At 30.7% G+C, this 19060-nt stretch overlaps 2 protein-coding genes and 2 pseudogenes across 2 annotated transcripts; 2 read left to right on the plus strand and 2 right to left on the minus strand.

Moving 5' to 3' along the window:
- Positions 1-313: 313 nt before the first annotated feature.
- LOC107629146 (large ribosomal subunit protein uL29) lies at positions 314-2358 on the minus strand. Its single transcript, XM_016331851.3, has 5 exons — positions 2260-2358; positions 2026-2161; positions 1780-1936; positions 776-844; positions 314-542 (listed from the first exon to the last, which is right to left on the minus strand). Exons 1-5 carry the CDS (start codon positions 2261-2263, stop codon positions 522-524), a joined length of 387 nt encoding a protein of 128 aa, XP_016187337.1. The 5' UTR covers positions 2264-2358; the 3' UTR covers positions 314-521.
- Positions 2359-3632: 1274 nt separating this feature from the next.
- LOC107629145 (protein SODIUM POTASSIUM ROOT DEFECTIVE 2) lies at positions 3633-5188 on the plus strand. The gene is made up of 2 exons (XM_016331850.3): positions 3633-4127; positions 4875-5188. Exons 1-2 carry the CDS (start codon positions 3705-3707, stop codon positions 5094-5096), a joined length of 645 nt encoding a protein of 214 aa, XP_016187336.1. The 5' UTR covers positions 3633-3704; the 3' UTR covers positions 5097-5188.
- An 859-nt stretch (positions 5189-6047) lies between these two features.
- LOC107632353 (putative ribose-5-phosphate isomerase 3, chloroplastic pseudogene) lies at positions 6048-7348 on the minus strand (annotated as a pseudogene).
- Positions 7349-12483: 5135 nt separating this feature from the next.
- On the plus strand, positions 12484-13236 carry LOC107632352 (dirigent protein 24 pseudogene; annotated as a pseudogene).
- The last annotated feature ends 5824 nt before the right edge of the window (positions 13237-19060 follow it).

Raw genomic sequence — 19060 nt, forward strand, 5'->3', positions numbered from 1 at the left:
ACAAGGTTTGCTTGTTGCTACTTGTTTTATATGGTCAAAAGGAAAATTGCATTGTCTAATATTATATTTGCCGTCCAAGTACAAAACAAGACTAGGCTCGTTATGGACGGCTATCTTTAACAATGTTCTCCCACTAAACTCCACATTCTAATGGTTCATCACTAAACATCGTTCTATACATATACCTTTGCCACCATTTGCATAACCTTCTTCTGCTAAAGCCTAACCCTTTTTAGCTGTCATTGACAAGGTTTATATAATTTAATCTGTTTGTATTATAACAAAAATAAATGACTATTACAAGGGAAAAACATTAAGAAACTATCAGAATTTATTATTTTTGGTCATCACGTCAATTCCTTTAATCTAGTAATCCAACAACATACTTTATCCCATACTTTCTTTCATTTTGATTATGATATGAATCACATTTACAATGAGTGACTTCTAATAATTGTATATAGCATCACATGCCCGGAGTTGAAATGTGTACTTGGGTTGGGAGAGTAATCAAACAACGTTCAAAGGGAGTAGTTATTTTGCTGTCATAAGACATAATACCTCATTTAGAAGACTAATCAAACAAACAATGATAATACTCTCTTTCAATAGTGTTTGGAATGTTTGAACATTATATTGACTAATAAAGTTGTAATGACAAAGATGCAAGCTTTGACTAGATTAAAACAAAAAAAGAAATTGTTTTGCACAAAAAATTCATGAAGATTTAACAAAACTTTGAGAATTTCGTCAAGTAACAAGGAGAACATTACACCTTAACTGCATATTTTCTCAATGGGAAGTATACTTCCTTCTTCTTCTCACGCTCTGTCTTCAAAGAAGCCTATAAGAAATGCAAAGCATAACCATGTTTAACTCTATGACCCTAAAAATCACTAGTAATGCCATTTATATCAATATCTTCCCAAAAATTCAAAGCAGGTTAAGTGGTATATGAGCCTAGATATAGTGTTTGCTAGAAATATACAACAGCTCAATAAGAAGAGTGTACATTATTGTAAGGTATGGCAGCTTAGGATATTAACACAGCTTAAATGAACAAGCGCAAAGTTAATTCGAAATTTATTCCCGTTAGACAAACTGATCCCTCCAATACGCATATTAGAAATTTGAGAAAAAGATAAATAAGTACCTAATCTTTTAATTCAAAGACACATAAATCTCTGACTAATTGAAAATACAAAAACGTTCCTGACTTTCTAAAAGAAAAGACATTTAAGTTCTTTCGTCTAAAATATATAGGGTGTGTGGTTCAAGTATTACTTTGTTACTCAGATTCCATTCCCATGGGAATCAAATATACCCAGGAAAAATATGGAAATTGAAATGATGGTATTTTGATTCCCTAAAATCAAACTTGTTTGGGAATAGCTTTTCAAACTTTGAACCAAACATGGAAATACGATATTCCTATGTTAAAATTCCTAGGAATTATTTATAATTTCCCCAACCACACACACCCATAAGGACAAATTGGTCTCCGGAGAGACTTAAATGTTTTATAAAGTGATTAACGTTTTTTTATTTTTAATTAGTTGGTGACATATTTGTCTTCAGAATAAAAAGTCAGGACCTATTTGTCGTTTACAATTCTCGAGCCTAGAGAATAAAATTTTGTTCAGAAACTAAACCCTAAACTCTATTCTTTAAACCCTAAATCCTAAACCTAAACAAAGTACGATCTGAAACTTTTTGAACTAATTTGGGTCTTTAGCTTAATTGAACAACAATGAGGAAAAATTGAGGGGGTTAGGGTACCTGGTGCTTGGTGAGGCGTCTTCTGATAGCTCTGGTCTTCTTAGGACGCAGATCCAAAGGCAGATACTTCTTCTTCTTGTAAGCTTCCCTCAGCACCGACTTTTGCTTCTGGGAAATAACCGTCAACACCTGCGCTATCGATAGCCGCACCAATTTTCTGCATCCATTCAGTTAATTAACGGAGTCAGTGAGCTAGTTAGTTAGAAAGTTAGTTATTCGGTTAATGGAGTTAGTTAGAAAGCGCACATTTTGGAGAGCTTGTTGGGTGCTCCGCCAGTGACCTTGGCAACACGGAGGAGTGCCAGCTCAGCTTTCAGATCCTTCAATTGGCTCAGAAGCTCTGCTTTCGTTTTGTTCCTCAGCTCGTACACCTTCAATCTCGCTTTTCAATTCACACACAAGAGACAAAAAAAAAATTAGAATCGAATTGCAGGAAGAATTTCTCTGTTTTAGTGTTAGTAGCATTCTTCATGTTCTTACCCATTGCAAAGTTGTTGATGCTGCTGAAACCGAAAGCGAATCAAAATTCAAAAGCCCCTAATTGCAATGCGCTCTGGTTTTTTCTTACGTAAACTAAACCCTAGCTTGATGGGAGTGAAGTTAAAACGTGGATAATGGGCCTCGGTTTTTGGTCACAAATTATGGGCCGAGTTGAAAATTTTTTGTTTATTGGGCTGAATGCAAGGTCTCTTTAGAACACGTAACATACATGTATGCAATAATTACCAAAAAAAAAAATGTATGCAAATAGAATGCTATGTTCTTATTTGTAAACTGTAATATTTCTAACCAAGTTGGTTAGTCTAGTCATTAGCTTACTAGTGTGCTGAAACAAATAGCAAACTCTTAAATGAAGTTCAATATCGTAGTGGATTAGTTTTTGACTTGTCAAGTTAAAATATACCGTGAGAAACAAAAAAACAAAAAAACTGTTATATTTCTGTTATTTTAAAATGTAATATTTTTCTTAGCTCTCCAGTTGATGACATATTTTTATTTATTGTTAGACTTGACAAAATTGAGTCAACTCAATATCAAAGAGTAAGGGTCCGTTTGGGAAACTCTAGAAGTAGCTTTTTTTAACTTTTGACTTATGAAAAGTAGTAGTATTAATGTCGGGTGCAATTTTCAAAACCAAATTGCAACTTTCTAAGAAGCTATTTTGGAGCTTATAGAGAAATTAAAAAAAATGACTTCTCTCATAATACTTCTACTTTTCATTACATTTCTTTAAAATAAGCACTTTTAGAGTTAAAAATCCAAACACAAAATAACTTATTTATAAGTTACTTTTAACAGAGTCATTTATTGTTTAAGTTATTTTATCAAAAGAAACTTAATTAAGTTAGTTACCCAAACTGAGCCTAAGTCAAAGACTTGATTAGTTTTATTAGTACATAATTTGATGCTTGATAATACAGGTATATGAAATGATATAACGTTCAATACAACACGTATATATGGTCCATATGTATGTCTTTTTTTTCTTCCCTTCAACAAGTTGCCCAATTCACAGTTGAAATATTATACTCCTCAAGATTAATATATGTATGTAAATTACAAACCTTTAATCTCATTGGCAAAGAAAAATAAATAATTAAAAGAAGCTAAGAATGATGCATCAATAATTGAAGGTGGTTACACCCTCTAAACTTTGTTAATTCCACCTCTAGTGGTAGTAATCATTTCACACCAAAAATCACCACAATTTCTTATTCCCAATCACTAAAAAAATATATTAAAAAAGGTTAATAAGATATATATCTTAATCTTCCAAGTTGAGTGGGACCCTAACACATACATTATAGTCCTGTATAGATAGATTCAGCTACTATAACATAGCATAAAAAGGCCATTGCTTCTTCCATTATTATTATTCCCTCCAAATTAAAACTACTCTGTATTTTAGAACATAACAGAACACAATGAAACTAATGGATCTGTTTTGTTCTTCAAATTCTTCCACAGCAACCTCAAGCATGCACCAACATCATCATAGTTCTATGGTACCAAAGAGAAGCAAAAAGACCCAGTTACCCAACATTGTTCTCCCTTGTTCATCTTCTTCTTCCCAATTGATACCTCTGAATCCAAAGCCCAGAAAGAGTACTAGTTGTTCATCATCATCGAACATGGGTGAAGTAGTGATGAGAAGACATAGCTCTGTTGAACTTAGAGACTTATATACTACTAGTGGTTCATCAAGAAGATATCTCCTTGCTAGTGACACCATTCAAAGGGTTTCTGACTCATCTAACAACTCTTTGGTTCTTTCTCATGCTAACTATAAGCCCCACCAAAGAGATCATCATCTTCTTAGATCATCTTCTGTTCGTTCAACAAACCAGGTTTCTCATCTTTCTTTAATTCACTTCACATCCACTACTCATCTATCAATGCATGCATACAAAACCAGGCACTTCTTGTGTATATATATATAGATCTAATTACTTCCCTTTAGTTTCGTGAAATTTTCAATTGGATCCCTATACTTTTCTTTTTTTAATTGGATCCATGCAATAATTTTTCTTTTTAATTAAGTCCCTCTTAGTAGTAATTGGCTTAATTTTATAAGGACCCAACTAAAAAAAAAAGAATTGGTATAGGGATGTAAATATAAAAGAAAAAAAGTATAAGGATCCAATTAAAAAAAAATGGTGCAAGGACTCAATTAAAAGGAAAAAAAGTATAGAGACCTAATTAAAAATTTTGTGAAACTATAGGGATCAACAGAGTAATTAAACCATATATATATATATATATTCTTTTCATAGCTTAATTTTGATGCACATTTTATTCGTTCTTTTGAATAATCATTCGTATCATCAAAATAAGAGATAATTATATTTTTTGTTGATATAACATTATGTAATTAAATGTACTTATAAAACTGTTTTACAACACTTATACTAATTCAATTAAATTCTTATAATATTACTTTATCCTGACAAACGCATAAATATTTTCTTGTAAAAATATTAATACTTGTTATTAAATAATTTAGTCAAACATATTAAATTATACGACGGTTTTAAACTATTATGGCTACTATACTTTTGAGTTAGTAGTAATGTGAAAGTAAAGCAAGGTTGCAGGTTGTGGTATTGAGGGTATCATTGCACTGCAAAGCATGCGAAGGAAAACTTAGAAAACATATATCAAGAATGGAAGGAGTGAGATCATTCAGCATAGACATGGAGACAAAGAAGGTGACAATCATTGGTGACGTCACGCCATTAGGGGTATTGGCCAGTGTTTCCAAGGTCAAGAATGCTCATCTCTGGCCATATCCATCCACCACATCATCATCATCATGATCATCATCGTCGTCATCGTTATCTTCTTCTTTTTTATTTATTTGTATCATCATCACCACTTCTATGAATAATCTCATTTTCATTGTGTCCAAGCTTATTAAGTTTGTTGTGACTATATATATATAATAATTTCTCCTTCTATCTCAAGTTCATTCCAATAATAACAGAACCACTAACCTAATTTTTGGTTCATATATAATGGGTTTAGTTGAGAATCAATTAGTTTAAAGTTTAAACAGGAAATTACTTTATTACTATACTATTATGTTTGATGATAATATAGTATAGTCCAATTGAATTTTTCTTCTCTTTCTACAAGTAAAGAGAATAATGTATAGGTTATGATACATAAAAATTCAAAACATTATTGACTTTATAAAAAGGAGATAAAAAAAGAAGGAAATATGGGGTCTGAATTCTCTAATAATAATAATGATGATGATGGTGATCCTTACAATAGAAACATATATAACCCAGCAATCGTTGTTGTGGGGCTACATTTATGCACACGAAAAAACATTGGGTTGATGGAATATATATGATTAATATATAGCTGCACTTTTGGGGTTAGTTTTGGAGACAGGGTAATGCATGCGAGGCATATATAGAAGGCAGCACTAATAATTTAATAAATAAAGAGTCCCGCTAGGAAATTAATTAGGGTTAGCTAATTTCTGTCAATTTTTTAATGGATTGGATTTTGAAATCTGTTTTAACAAAGGTAAGTTGATATACATAAATGTTTCTTTTGCTAAATATTATGATGTTTCTTTTTCATAATAAATCGATATTTTTTAATATATTTTTCGAATATTTTGTATTACAGATGTGGATATTTCTATTTTTTTAAATCCTATAGCTAGACATTTTTTTTGTTAAGCATTAGGATATTTTTTATATTAAATGAATGTTTTTTTATATATTTTTGCAATTGTTCAAAAACAGCCCGTACTACTCCACCACTCCTTTTTCCTTGAACAACTCCTGAAGCTGAACCAGATTGTACTTTCCGCAAAACTGCACTACCTCCATCGGCATCGCAAGGTCGCTCTTCCGAGTCCTGACACGAGCTTTGTTTCATCGACCACCACAATGAACTTGTCGAAGGTGGCCTACAGCCGCCGCGGCCTTTTACAAGGTTGGAGTCGGGTACACCTCATCGGTGCCGTCGATGACGAGATCGAAGCGGGAATTGTCGTCGAAGACAGAGAGCGGGATTCCGAGAGAACGTGCTTGTTCTTTAGTGCGCTTGGAGGTAGGGACGTCAATAATATTGGAGAGTTGACCGGTGGAGAAGAGATGACCGAGCTTGACAATGACGAAGCGGCGGTGGAGCTGGTGCCGAGGCCGAGGACCATGCCGGACTTGACGTACTCGACGGCTTTGTCGGCGGCAAACTTCTTGAGGTCGTCTTGCGTGAGGGTAGAGGTGGAGAGGGCCCGACGGTAAGGGATCTGTGTGTATTGTTGTTGAAGTATGCAAGTTAATATGGAAGAAAAGGAGAAAGTTTTTATAATTTTTAATTAGGTTTAATTAATCAGTTTCTAATTATTTAAATTTTAAATTTAAAAAATTTAAAATTAATTATTAATAATTATAATTAATTGACTTGTTCAATTCTTGGCTGGTTACACTCTTGGTTTCTATACTTTATAAATAAAAAAAATAAACTTTTTGGTTCAATTTTTCTCTTTCGGCTAATCAACCATGTTCGTCCAATGTTTTGGTGGGTCTCACAATTCATAAGAAGCCCACTTATCCTTTTTAATGTCCACTTATTATATCATCATATTATGGAGTATAAAATAAACTTTTTTTTTATTTTAATTCATATATATTGTTACACTATTAACGTTCTAGTAATGTTCTTCTTTTCTGAAACATCCAAAATGGATGTCAATTGATGGACACTAAAATAATTGAATATGATCAAAGTTGAAGAAATTTCAAATCTATCTCACATGATTGAATTGAAATATTCACAATTAGATCTCACCACCTAATTTTAAGAGTAGAGATTCATTTAATTTGATAATCTCAAAATCAAATGTTGGAGGGCGTGGCTTTATTTTTTCACTTTCTATATTCTATGGTTACCTAAATGTTAATGAAATGACGATAATAGAGTATGCCATTTTTCTTAATTTTTCACGAAATTTCCTAAACCAATAAATTAATGACTAATTTATCGTGGATCTGAGTTCTATCAATGAATTGTTATATGCACAAGACAGAATTTAAACCATCGACATTTGTTTAAGCGAACGAATGAACTGACTATTTGACCATTTAAATTGCTTTATTAATTTTGGATTTTTTTTTTTTTTTTTTGCGGTCGCTAACTTAAAAGACAAAAGGCATTTTGTGGAAATGAAGAGAAAATTTGAAATTATATCCATATTATGTGCATGATTTTCATGCGCCTTTTTTGTTTGCATTATTTCCTTTGACTAAATCCTGGACGGCTATAATACAAAAAATATCATTAACAAAGTTGAAAAGCAAGGAACACTAATTTGATTATTTGTAATGTATTAAATGAAATTTTAGCGGGAAAATTTTTATATTGGATCGCCGCACCATCCACTATATATGGATTTTGCAAGAACTTAAAGATATTGATTAGATATAACTATTTGAACACCTCTTATTTTATCATTTAATTTTTGAAATTGAATTAAGTTAACTTAATTCTAATATAAAATAGGAATCTATATTATGATTATTAATGAGATTTACCCATAAATGTCCAGCACTAAATTTGGACACTTATAATCAAAGAAATTACATACACTAGTAAGAATCCAGTTTCTTAGGATTACTCTAGCTTAGCTCCTATGTCCAAAAGATAGAATTTGTCTAGAATTTAATTGTTTAGCATAATTGGAATGAATACAAATTGAATCTCTTAATCTTAATAATAATATTAATATTATTAGTAATATACTAATAATGATAATAAAATGGGGGCAATTGAATGAAAAGTAACCTTTCGGCCAAGCAGAAAATACAAAAGGCGAAGAAGCACGATCCCAAGGAAACGGTTCAATTTGTGTTTATTATTATATGCAACCAAACAAGAAAAATATAATTCAGTACCCCAGAAAAAAGGAAACAAAAGAATTTTGGTTTCCCACGGTATCCCTCAACCCGGCAGGTTAAGGACTAATCCGTCGCGGTACTTATTAAACCACTCTTCCACCTTAGCCCATGACAACAATAAAGACGTCTCACGGCCCACAAATTCAGCCCAACAGAATACACAAATTAAATGATAATTTAGTCTTTATCTTATCTTATAGTTATCTTTATCTTTATCTCTATATCTTATCTTTATCTCTATATCTTATCTTTATCTACTTTTATCTTTCATAGGCCAATACTCTATATATAGTTAATTTTACTTTCATAGTTTACAATTCATTCAATCAACAATCAATAAAATTTCTTCATCTTTTTCTTTCACAATTCTTTTATTTTCCTATTCTTTCACAATTTTATTAGTACTGAGCTCCATTTAAGAATTTGCCGTTGGCCAATGGGTTGCTGCATGCACAAGGCGGGATTCGCATATCTATACATGCGGCATACATGCATGCATGTGATTTAGTAAAAGTTTTTTTGTTGGGTTCTCCTACTTTATGAGACATTCGGACATAATCTATAAATTAAAATTCCATGCGATCATATCATCAGCTGCTAACATGTTTTCAAGCCTGAGATTGTTACGATGATAATTAAGTCAAAAATCACATTATAGAAATCATTAAAGTGGTTAAAAGGTTAAGCTTTAGTATTGCAATTATATTTGTCACATAATTTAAAAAAAAAAAAATTTTGATTTACTATTAGTATAAAACTGTTTTATATGTGCATTTAATTATGTAATGTTATATTAGTAAAAATATATATTGACTGCGTGAATGATTATAAAAAACAGATATAATTAAACGATTATGTATATAAAATATTTTATACTGTATCAAAATTAAACTCTTTTTAAATTGGTATTTGATAGAATTTTATGTCCCTCCCTGGTAATAGCAATTTATGGTCAATTTGGATAAATAATTTAATTAAGTTCTTTTAAAAAATAGATAAAAATATAAGAATTTATATTAAAAATAGTTTATAAATAAATTATTTTGTATTTGAATTTTTATCATAAAAATACTTGTTTTAAAGTTGTTTTAATAAATAAAAATGATAAAGTAGTTTTTGAGAATGAAAAAAATAATTTTTTTTTACTTATTTAAAAGTTTTAAAATATTTTTTAAAAAAATTAAAAATATATTTAAAACATTATACCAATATTAGTGTAACTTTTTCATAAGTAAAAAACTCAAACGGATTCTAAGTCCATGACCCATTGATATCATCAACATATCCTTGAAGCCCTCAACCTTAATAATTAGTCACAAACAAAAAGCCAAAGCATGCTAAATATAAGAGGTCCACTTATTTTAAAATTAAGGCTTAGTTTTTGTTAAAATTTTTAGGAGAGGTGTTTATTTGTGTTCTCGTTTTGTGTTTAGAAAATTAAAAAGATAATATATTTTTGTTTATAGTATTTACATTTTTGAAAACACCTTTTTTTAAATTAAAAGTTTAATATAATTTTGTGTATTAATAATATCTAAATTATTTATCTTTATAATTATATGTATTATATTTTTAATTTTAAAAAGTATTTTATTAAATAAATTATTATTATTTGTGTTTATTAAAAAATTATTTTTAATTTAATTTACTAAATATAAGTTCTACAAGTTTTAAAAGATTATTTTTCAAAAATCAAATTTAATAAGTTACATTCGAAAAATACAAAGATGTACCAAATAGACGGTAAAAGCTAAGTAACTGAACCAAACTTTTTGTTACAGCCCATGTTAATTATTGAAACCTTCAGGACAAAAACCTAGCCTACTCTTGAAAACTGAATTTTCACAGCCTCAAGTGATAGTTGGATCCTGAAAAAAAAAAATTGATAGTTGGATCTGATGAGCAATTTAAATAACTTGAAGGTTTATCATAAAAAATAAAAAATAAAATAACTTGAAGGCAAGCCAAGTTTTACCCAGTTTATAAAAGGTTGGATTTTAGACTTTTAGTATAACTATGTTAGGTGATTTCGATAATTATATAAGTGTTAAAATTAAAGTCACATTTTTTTTATTTTGATAATATTTTTTTTAGTAATACTTTTTAAAAAGCGTTGTTTAACAACAAAAAACGTTACTTTAATTTTACCCATACTTTTTAAAACACCATAGTCACTATAGTAAATGAAACATAGTTATAAACTTAGGTTTCGTTTGGAAACTCCAAAAGTTACTTTTATTTAGCTTTTGACTTATAAAAAGTTATATTAATAGTGTTTGGTACAATTTTTTAGATAAACTTTTAACTTTTTAAAAAGTTATTTAAGAGTTTTTAAAAAAGTTAAAAAATGTGACTTCTCCTATTTTCAAAAACTATTTTATCACTTCTATTTAATGCACAACTTTAAAACAAGAACTTCTATAATAATTTTCCAAACACAAAATAACTTATTTAAAAGTTGTTGTTAATAAAAGTCCTTATATTTTAAGTTACTTTTTCAAAATAAATTTTTTAAAAAGTTTAGTCAAACTGACCCTTAGACTATCACTCTCACCTCACCTTCCAAAACGACACCACCCCGAGCGCTCTCTCTCTCTCTCTCTCGTCTTCTCGCCTCTCTCCTCAGCTGGTTGTGGTTTTTGACTTCTTGTTTCGAGTTTCGTCATCAGCTTCCTTGGCACGACCAGAAGTTGGTCCCCGATCTGGTGAGTTCTGACTGATTAGATAACCGGTTCGGTTCCAAAACTATGAATTGCAGTTTAGTTTGTTTTTGAAACATGTCATGTTTTGATTTCCAATTCAATTTACTCAGTGACCCATACTGCTAGTAATAGCTTTTCTCCTTTATGCATGTTGCCATTACGTCATTTCTTCTTTAATATATATCATTGATGTACAATGAAATATACTGTTTGGCTATTCAATTCTCATTTCTGATTTATAAGAGGGAGGGAGGGAGGGAGGAGAACAACCATCGCTTTCTCCAACTCACTCCCTTCCCTCCAAAACCCTCTAAACTTTCTAAACTTCCAATATCAACTCACTTTTCATTGTTTTTCACGTTATCCTACTTGCTTCCTCAATTCATCTCACTAATGCCTCTTATGAATTTCTTAAACTTGCCCTTGTTTGGCCAACAACCTTTACTCGTGTCTCTGCATCTGGAATGAACGCAAACATCCCAAACTATTTCACAATACACGGTCGTTGGCCTACAAATTTCTCAACTCCTTGGCCAGAATCTTGTGCTAAGAAAGTGGGGAAGCATCATTTTGACAAAAGTTTGATGACACCGACATTGAAAGGTGAGTTAAACCCTTATTGGCCAAGTCTACAACAAGTCTAAATATTTTGAAAGGGCTGAATTTTTTTTTGTTTTGTTTACCCAAACGGTATCCCCCAACCCGATAGGAGCTTCATTTAAGGGTCTATTGCTGGCCAATGAGTTGCTGCATGCACAAGGCGGGGTTCGAACTCCCGACACTTGCTTAAGTGGACGAGAGAGCTGACCACTCGACTAACTCAAGTTGGTTTGAAAGAGTTGTATTTATTACACATAATTTGGACATTGATGGCGAATTGAAGAAGGTTGGAATAATTTCCGAAAAAACTAAAACTTATAGTCACATTGTCATTGTCAATGCAATAAAAAAGGCCAAGACTCATTAAGTTGAGCCCCAAGACCAAAAAAAAAAAAATTGAGCCAGAACTTGTGTGCTTTCTAGATAACGGTAATGTGTTATTGTGGCTTAGTTGAAATTATTCAATGTCCTATTAATAGATGTTAATTTATGCAAAACAAAGTCCAATTCCATTACAATACCTGTGTAATGTTTGTTTGAATCCAAATATTATTATTATTATGTGTGAAAAATTGGGATCAATATTGATTTCCCATAAATAAATATGCTTGTATTAAAAAAAAAACATAGTTATACACTTATACTAGAATGATGCATATAAAATACCATCATTATATACTCTTCTGAGTAGTGAGTACCAAGTATTCACATGCTCATTTGTACTTAGATATATGAATTCAAAGATATACATATAAATTTGGTGAAATTGGAAATTATAAGTATTCACCACATAAGAGATATATAGACTTCAGCTATAACATTAGCCACCCCACTTGTGAGAGTTGATTAGGTTAATGCAACCACTCCAAATCTTGTAACTATAACTAACTATCTATCTAACCCACTCATTTATAAAAATCTCAATCTCCCCTTATAAACTTAGTGTATCATACAAATACTAAACCTCACTAGCTACTAACATATAAAGAAAAATGGCCAAGAATCTTGCACTCCTTAACCTATTCCACCTCTTCTTCCTCTTAAGCTATGCAAAAATGGATTCAATAACTTTCTTCATGCATGATATCTTAGGTGGATCAACCCCTTCTGAGAGAATTGTTGCTGGTGCCATCACCAACACACAAACCACTAAGATTCCATTCTCAAAACCAAATAACAGGATCATACCAATGAAGGGTAGCATACCAATTGTTGATGATAGTTCTAGCATTGTTTATGCTTCACCAACAACAGTGATGGTAAAAGACACTGGAAAAAACAAGGTGATTATTGACAAGAACAACAATAATAAGAATGTTCCTTATGTGAAACCAAATCAACTTCCATTAGGAGAGAATCTCTTGTTTGGAAGAATAACAGTGATTGATGATGAGATTACAAAAGGGGTTGAGTTGGGGTCAGAGGTTATTGGAAAAGCACAGGGCTTTCATGTGGCTACTTCATTGGATGGAAGTAGCAGAACAATGGCATTCACAGCCATATTTCACAATGAAAAAGATGATCAAGAAGAAGAAGAAGATGGTGTTAGTTTCTTTGGTGTGCACAGAACAGCAGCACAAGAATCATATCTTGCTGTTGTTGGAGGGACAGGAAAATATTCAAATGCAAAAGGGTATGCAAAGATTCAGACACTACTTCCTCCATCAATTGATCAATACATTACTAATGGGGTTGAAACACTTCTTCAGATTACTGTTTACCTAAGTTGGATATAGTTAAAATGTTTATTTCTTTATTTTTTCTACTGGATAGAATAAGAAACGAACATATAACAGATATATAAGAGAGTGAGTTGAAGTAACACCTATTAGAATATAATTAGGATCAATTAGTATTATTTAGCATATATGAATATTTATTATAAGATATTACGTGTTTATTATTTCGATTCTCTTAGCACCTATAAATACCCTTCTATATTGTATCATTTTAGACAATTTGAATATTGATAAATATTTTTTCTATTGCTCCCTCTCTCCTTTTTAACAACACCTATTATGGAAAAAATGGTAGAATCGCGTCTCAAGTGATTTGGATATATGAGAAGAAGATCGACAGAGCACCCAATCAGGAGGGTGGATGAGATAGAAGATGGAAAAAGGATGAAAGACAAAGGAAGACCTGGGATGACCATTCATGAGGTGGTCAAACGAGATTTACATGTAAATGATCTTTCTGTAAACATGATACATGATAGAGTTCAATAGCGCTCAATAACGTCGTTTGATCCATATAGCCGACCCCACTTAATAGGACAATACTTTATTATTATTGTTGTTGATATTAGAGTAATATGAGTTTAATCTTGATGTACTAACAATATAAAATATTACAATGCAGTTGAAACACGTACCAAGAGCTTGGTATACAATCTTAGCTAACACCCTCAAACAATTCGGATTCTATAACACTGCTGTTGATGTTGCTTTATTTATCAAGAAAATTAAACTTCAAATTCTATTATATCCGTCTTAATATATGTTGATAACATTGTTGTTACAGGTTTAAATCCTACAGAAATTGAGCATCTGATCAAGCGTCTTAATAATAATTTTTATTAAAAGACCTTGATAGATTCAACTACTACTTTTTGGGATTATTAGAAGTAGATTACCTAAAAAATAATAAACTATATGTTAACTCGGTCTAAATACTCTAACATTAATAAATTTATTAAATATTTTAGATTAGGACTTGGTTTAATAATTTTTTTAAAAAATTGTTTTTTTTTTTAAATAAATAACTCGCTTTATATTTGGTAAATTAAATAGATTAAAGTTTGTGTTTGTAACTTCAATTTTGAAAGATACAAATATTATTTAAATGTTTGAGGAATTTTTTTTAAAGTTAAACTGTATTTATCAAAATTTAAAAATTTAATATAACCTTCTATATTTATAAGTATTTAATTTTGTTTTTATATTTTTGTCTATTATATAATTTTTTTAATTTTAAAATTATTTACTAAATATAGTTATTATTGCTTGAAGATTATTTTTTAGATTGATTTATCATAGGTGCTTTGGGTTTTAGAAAGTTATCTTTGAAAAAAAGTCAGTCTTGATAAGCTATCCAACCATCGTAAACACAATGATGGAAACATTACTAGAATTTCTTGTAGGTGGCTACTCACATGATGATGGGTGTTTTGTCTTCATGTAAATATTCTGAGTTGGCAGTGTTAGGATGATCACACGTGTTTCGTAGTTAGTGTATCATTAATTAAGATAAACATGTGGTCCCATCGTTTTTTTTTATTAATATACTGGTTGGTCTGGTTCAAAGAACAAAAAATCGGTTGAACATAGACCTGGTTCGCTGGTTTGAAAAATGAGAAAAGAATTAAATAATGAAGTGGGCTTTTTAATAGTGATGCTTGTCCAAAAAATAAAAAACAGTAGTCTAATGTTCTAATACACAAATTACAATGGTCTTAACAAAAAAAACCCAGATTACAATGGTCCATAAAAATACCTCGTTATGTAATTAATTATTTATTTTATTAATTTATTATGCCCGAATCAATAAATTTATATTAATACACTAAATTAGTTTGTAAAAATGTTTTAGATAGAAAATTATTATTAATAAATTTTAATTATTAAATCATTATTATATTAGATAAATTAAATTTTACATTAAATTCTGGTAAAAAATTAGATGATGACATGATAGGTTAATATTACGTGTTATAAGATAATTGGTTGATGTGTCATGTCAGGAATATATGGCATACCACGTGTACTACTTGTTATTTGACACGTTATAAATTTATTTAGAGTCAAAATAGTTGTTGAAATAACACAATAAATTATTTTCATACCTAAAATTTAAAAAATTAATCAAATTAGTTCCATATAAATCTCTCTTATTTTTGTCTTCATAATATTAATTCTCAATAATTTAAATACTAATTTTAGGTTTAATTATTTTGTTAGTCCTTATAGTTTTACCCAATTTTTAATTAGGTCTATGTACCTTTTTTTCTTTTCAATTAAGTTTCTAAACTACCTTTAATTTTGTAATTAGGTTCTTTTTCATATAAAAAAATGTTAAAATTAATAGAATATTTATTCCAAAATACATGTGGCAAAGATCTAGTTAGGTTTTTAATTATGAATACTTTCAGATTATGAAGAAATATTCAGATAATTCAAACATTTTTTACACTAAGAATGAGCTAATTATAAAATTAAAAGCACTATAAGAACCCAATTGAAAGAAAAAATTATAGAGACTTAATTAAAAAATTTAATAAAATATAAGGATCAACAGAGTAATTGAACCTTAATTTTAATATCAATTTTTAGATCTTAATAAATAAAAATCCCTTTACATAAAAGAGGTAAATATCAAATCGGTATTTGAAAGATTCCGACACTGACAAAATGATACCTGACTTTTGTTATTGTCAAAATGGCCTCTAAAAAATTTTAAAATTTGACAAGCGTGTCTTCAAGCTCGCCGGAACAAATTTCCGACAAGCACAATGCTGACATAGCCACTACGTTTTGATGACATGGCAAAAATCCTCTCCAACCCTAATCCTTCCCCTGCAACGCACTTCCCCTTCCCCCTCCCCAACGCACTCCCCCCGTCCCCTTCCTGAATGCACTCTCCCCCCTCCCCAACCCTAATCCCCCTTCTCTAATCCAAAATCCTCCCTTCTGAACCCTAATTCCATTCCCTTTTTCCTTTGAACTCTAATCCATCTTTTCCAACGCACTGTTTCACACTCTGAACTCACTCTCCCTCAAAACATAGTTTAACATTCTCAATCTGACAGAGTCAATGTCACCGACACTACACGGTCGTCATCTCGTCGTCAGATCTTCTGTGTCCGCCAGTATCATCTTATGGGGCAATTCATGATTGAAAGAGTGAGAGAGTGTGATGAGGAAGAGAGATCTTTTGCTGGATGAGGGTTCAGAAAGATTTTCAGATTGAGAGAGTGAGAAAGTGTGCTGGAAAAGGAAAAATAGGGTTTAGAGGGGGGAGGAAGGGGGATTAGGGTTGGAGAATTTTAGATTTTTCAGTTGGACTAGATAATTAATTAAAAATTCCATCTTAAATTTTTTGATAGTCACCTCAGCATCTTTTTCATCTTTTTTATAGGGAGGGACTCTTAAAACTAAACTAAAACTCTTGGTTTCTCTTATATCATCAACATAAAATTTAAGTTTCATCTATTACTCATTAAGACAACTACCTCAAAAATTTCGTCGTTTAAGAAATATTATTTTCACAAATAATTCTTTAAATAAGATTATTTTGGATATATTTTTTAACAAAATTATTACTGATTATTTAAAAGACTAGCTTTTAGAAAATTATTAACAAAGGCACACACATAATCGGATAGGGTTAAATAATGAAATTTATTAAAAAATAGCCTACCACAAATTTCGAAAATAAATATTTGGTTTAATGCATAAATAAAATAATGCATCTAGTATTTCCACTACCAATGTATATCCTATATCTATTCTTATTTTGAGCTTGAAATAAATTAGAGTTATGGGCAAAAACTTACCAGAACTGCTGAAACGATATCACTATTCGATCTCCATATAGGGGTGCACAAGATTCGGTCCGGCCCAAAGATCCGGACCGGCCCCGATGATTTTGGGACTAATTTGGCCCGGTTTCGTTATGATCCGGTCAGACCCGAGGTTTCAATAGATGATCCCGATTATTTATTAAATCGGGTTCGGGTCAAGTCTCGGGTCACCCGGTCCCGACCCGTTAGATCCGTGTAGTTGTTTACTACTTAATATTTTATTGTTATTAGTTGGTATAACACTATAAATTATTATTATTATTATGTTAATCTTGTGTTGGTTGTTAACTTTGTTTTAATTGTCTTTTGAACTTTGAATGTTTAATGTGTAATTGATATAATTATTATTATGAAACTTTAAATTATTATTATTAGATTCTAAATTATTATTATGTGAATGTTGCAATGTTATGGAATAATTATTTTTCAAAATTTAGAGGTTCAAAAGAAGTAGAATTTAATTTTTGGTGATGTCGTGATAAAGTTGATCAAGACCCGGGTTTCACCTGGTCTAGACCCGGCTTAAGTGTGGCCCGAAAGTAACACAATTTCATCGGATCTAGGGTCGGGTAAGGGTCTTATAAATAGACCCAGTCATTATTTACGGTCGAGTTCGGATCACGACGAACCCGGCTTCACCCGGCCCCATATGCACCCCTATCTCCAGATACCTACAATTACTCACAACTCTTTAGAAAACTTGAACTTTTTTTTACTATATCAACATTGTATATAATAATCACAATGTACTTTGTCTTCGTCATCTTCGGACAAGTACTTCAAACTGCCACACCAGCAAGGTGGTATGAATGGTCACTCCCCATGTAGACACAAGAAACTGTTTTCTCTAGCTTACACTGGAAGATTGAGTTTTATCGATGGGTAATAAGGTTTTATTTTTATTTTACTTTTATTTAAAATTTTAATTTAAATAAAAAATATCAAAATACAAACTCGGTTTACTCAGTTCGGAATGAACCATTGGGTTCATCTACTTGGTTTATTAGAACTAAGTTAATTATCATGTTATTCTAAGTACATTCATTATTTTTAATGGGTCCCACAATATTGATGTGATCCTAACACACGGCAGTATTACATAGGTTTAAGAATAAATGGCCATTTGTATTCATAAAAGATGAAAACACTGACATATGTATCTACATTAGATCGAAATTAAACTTGTACCCACGTAAAATGTCCTCTATGTGACAAAGATACCTTATGTGGCACTCCAATCCTCCAAAAACAGAGTACTTTTGTCACACGAAAGACATCTTGCGTGGGTACAAATTTAGTTTCGATTTAGTGTGGGTACATATATCAGCGTTTTCATCTTTTATAGATACAAATGATCATTTATTCTAAAAGTACTATCTTTGCCTAAAGACAAAACACCCATCATCATGTGAGTAGCCGCTTTTTTTGTATTACCGATGATTTGATGCAACAGATTATTTTTTTCAACATATAATTAATGACAGATCCAGTCAAAATAGCGGCAGAAAAATTAGAAAACAAAGTTTTCCTAAACTTTAGTGACTGGAATTCCGTCACTATATGTATGCACCATATGTGGTAACAATAGCAATAAAAGCAGTAGTTTAATATAATAATAAAATAATATTTTAATCAACTTTCGATTTACAACTTTTATTATTTATAAACTCTCCTACTTTAATTTAATGATTAAAATATAATATGTTAAAATATAAAATAAAAATTAAAATTATATATAAATATATAAATATATTATAATTAATTTAATAACTAATTTTTAATATATAGATAATACTTTTTTATATTGTTTTATCAGTTGTCACTTTACCATATCTCAGACGCTTAATCCTGCAATAATACTGTGAAAGCATCTTAGCATCTTTCATTGAAAATGGACGATTTGTGTGACAACAACACCGTCGTAAATCTAATCGAGCTTAATTAAATTGGTGTGGGTGTGGATCATTATTTGACTTTAT

This window comes from Arachis ipaensis, chromosome B3, assembly GCF_059453495.1.
Source record: "Arachis ipaensis isolate K30076 ecotype BB chromosome B3, ASM5945349v1, whole genome shotgun sequence".
Classification (NCBI taxonomy): Eukaryota; Viridiplantae; Streptophyta; class Magnoliopsida; order Fabales; family Fabaceae; genus Arachis; species Arachis ipaensis.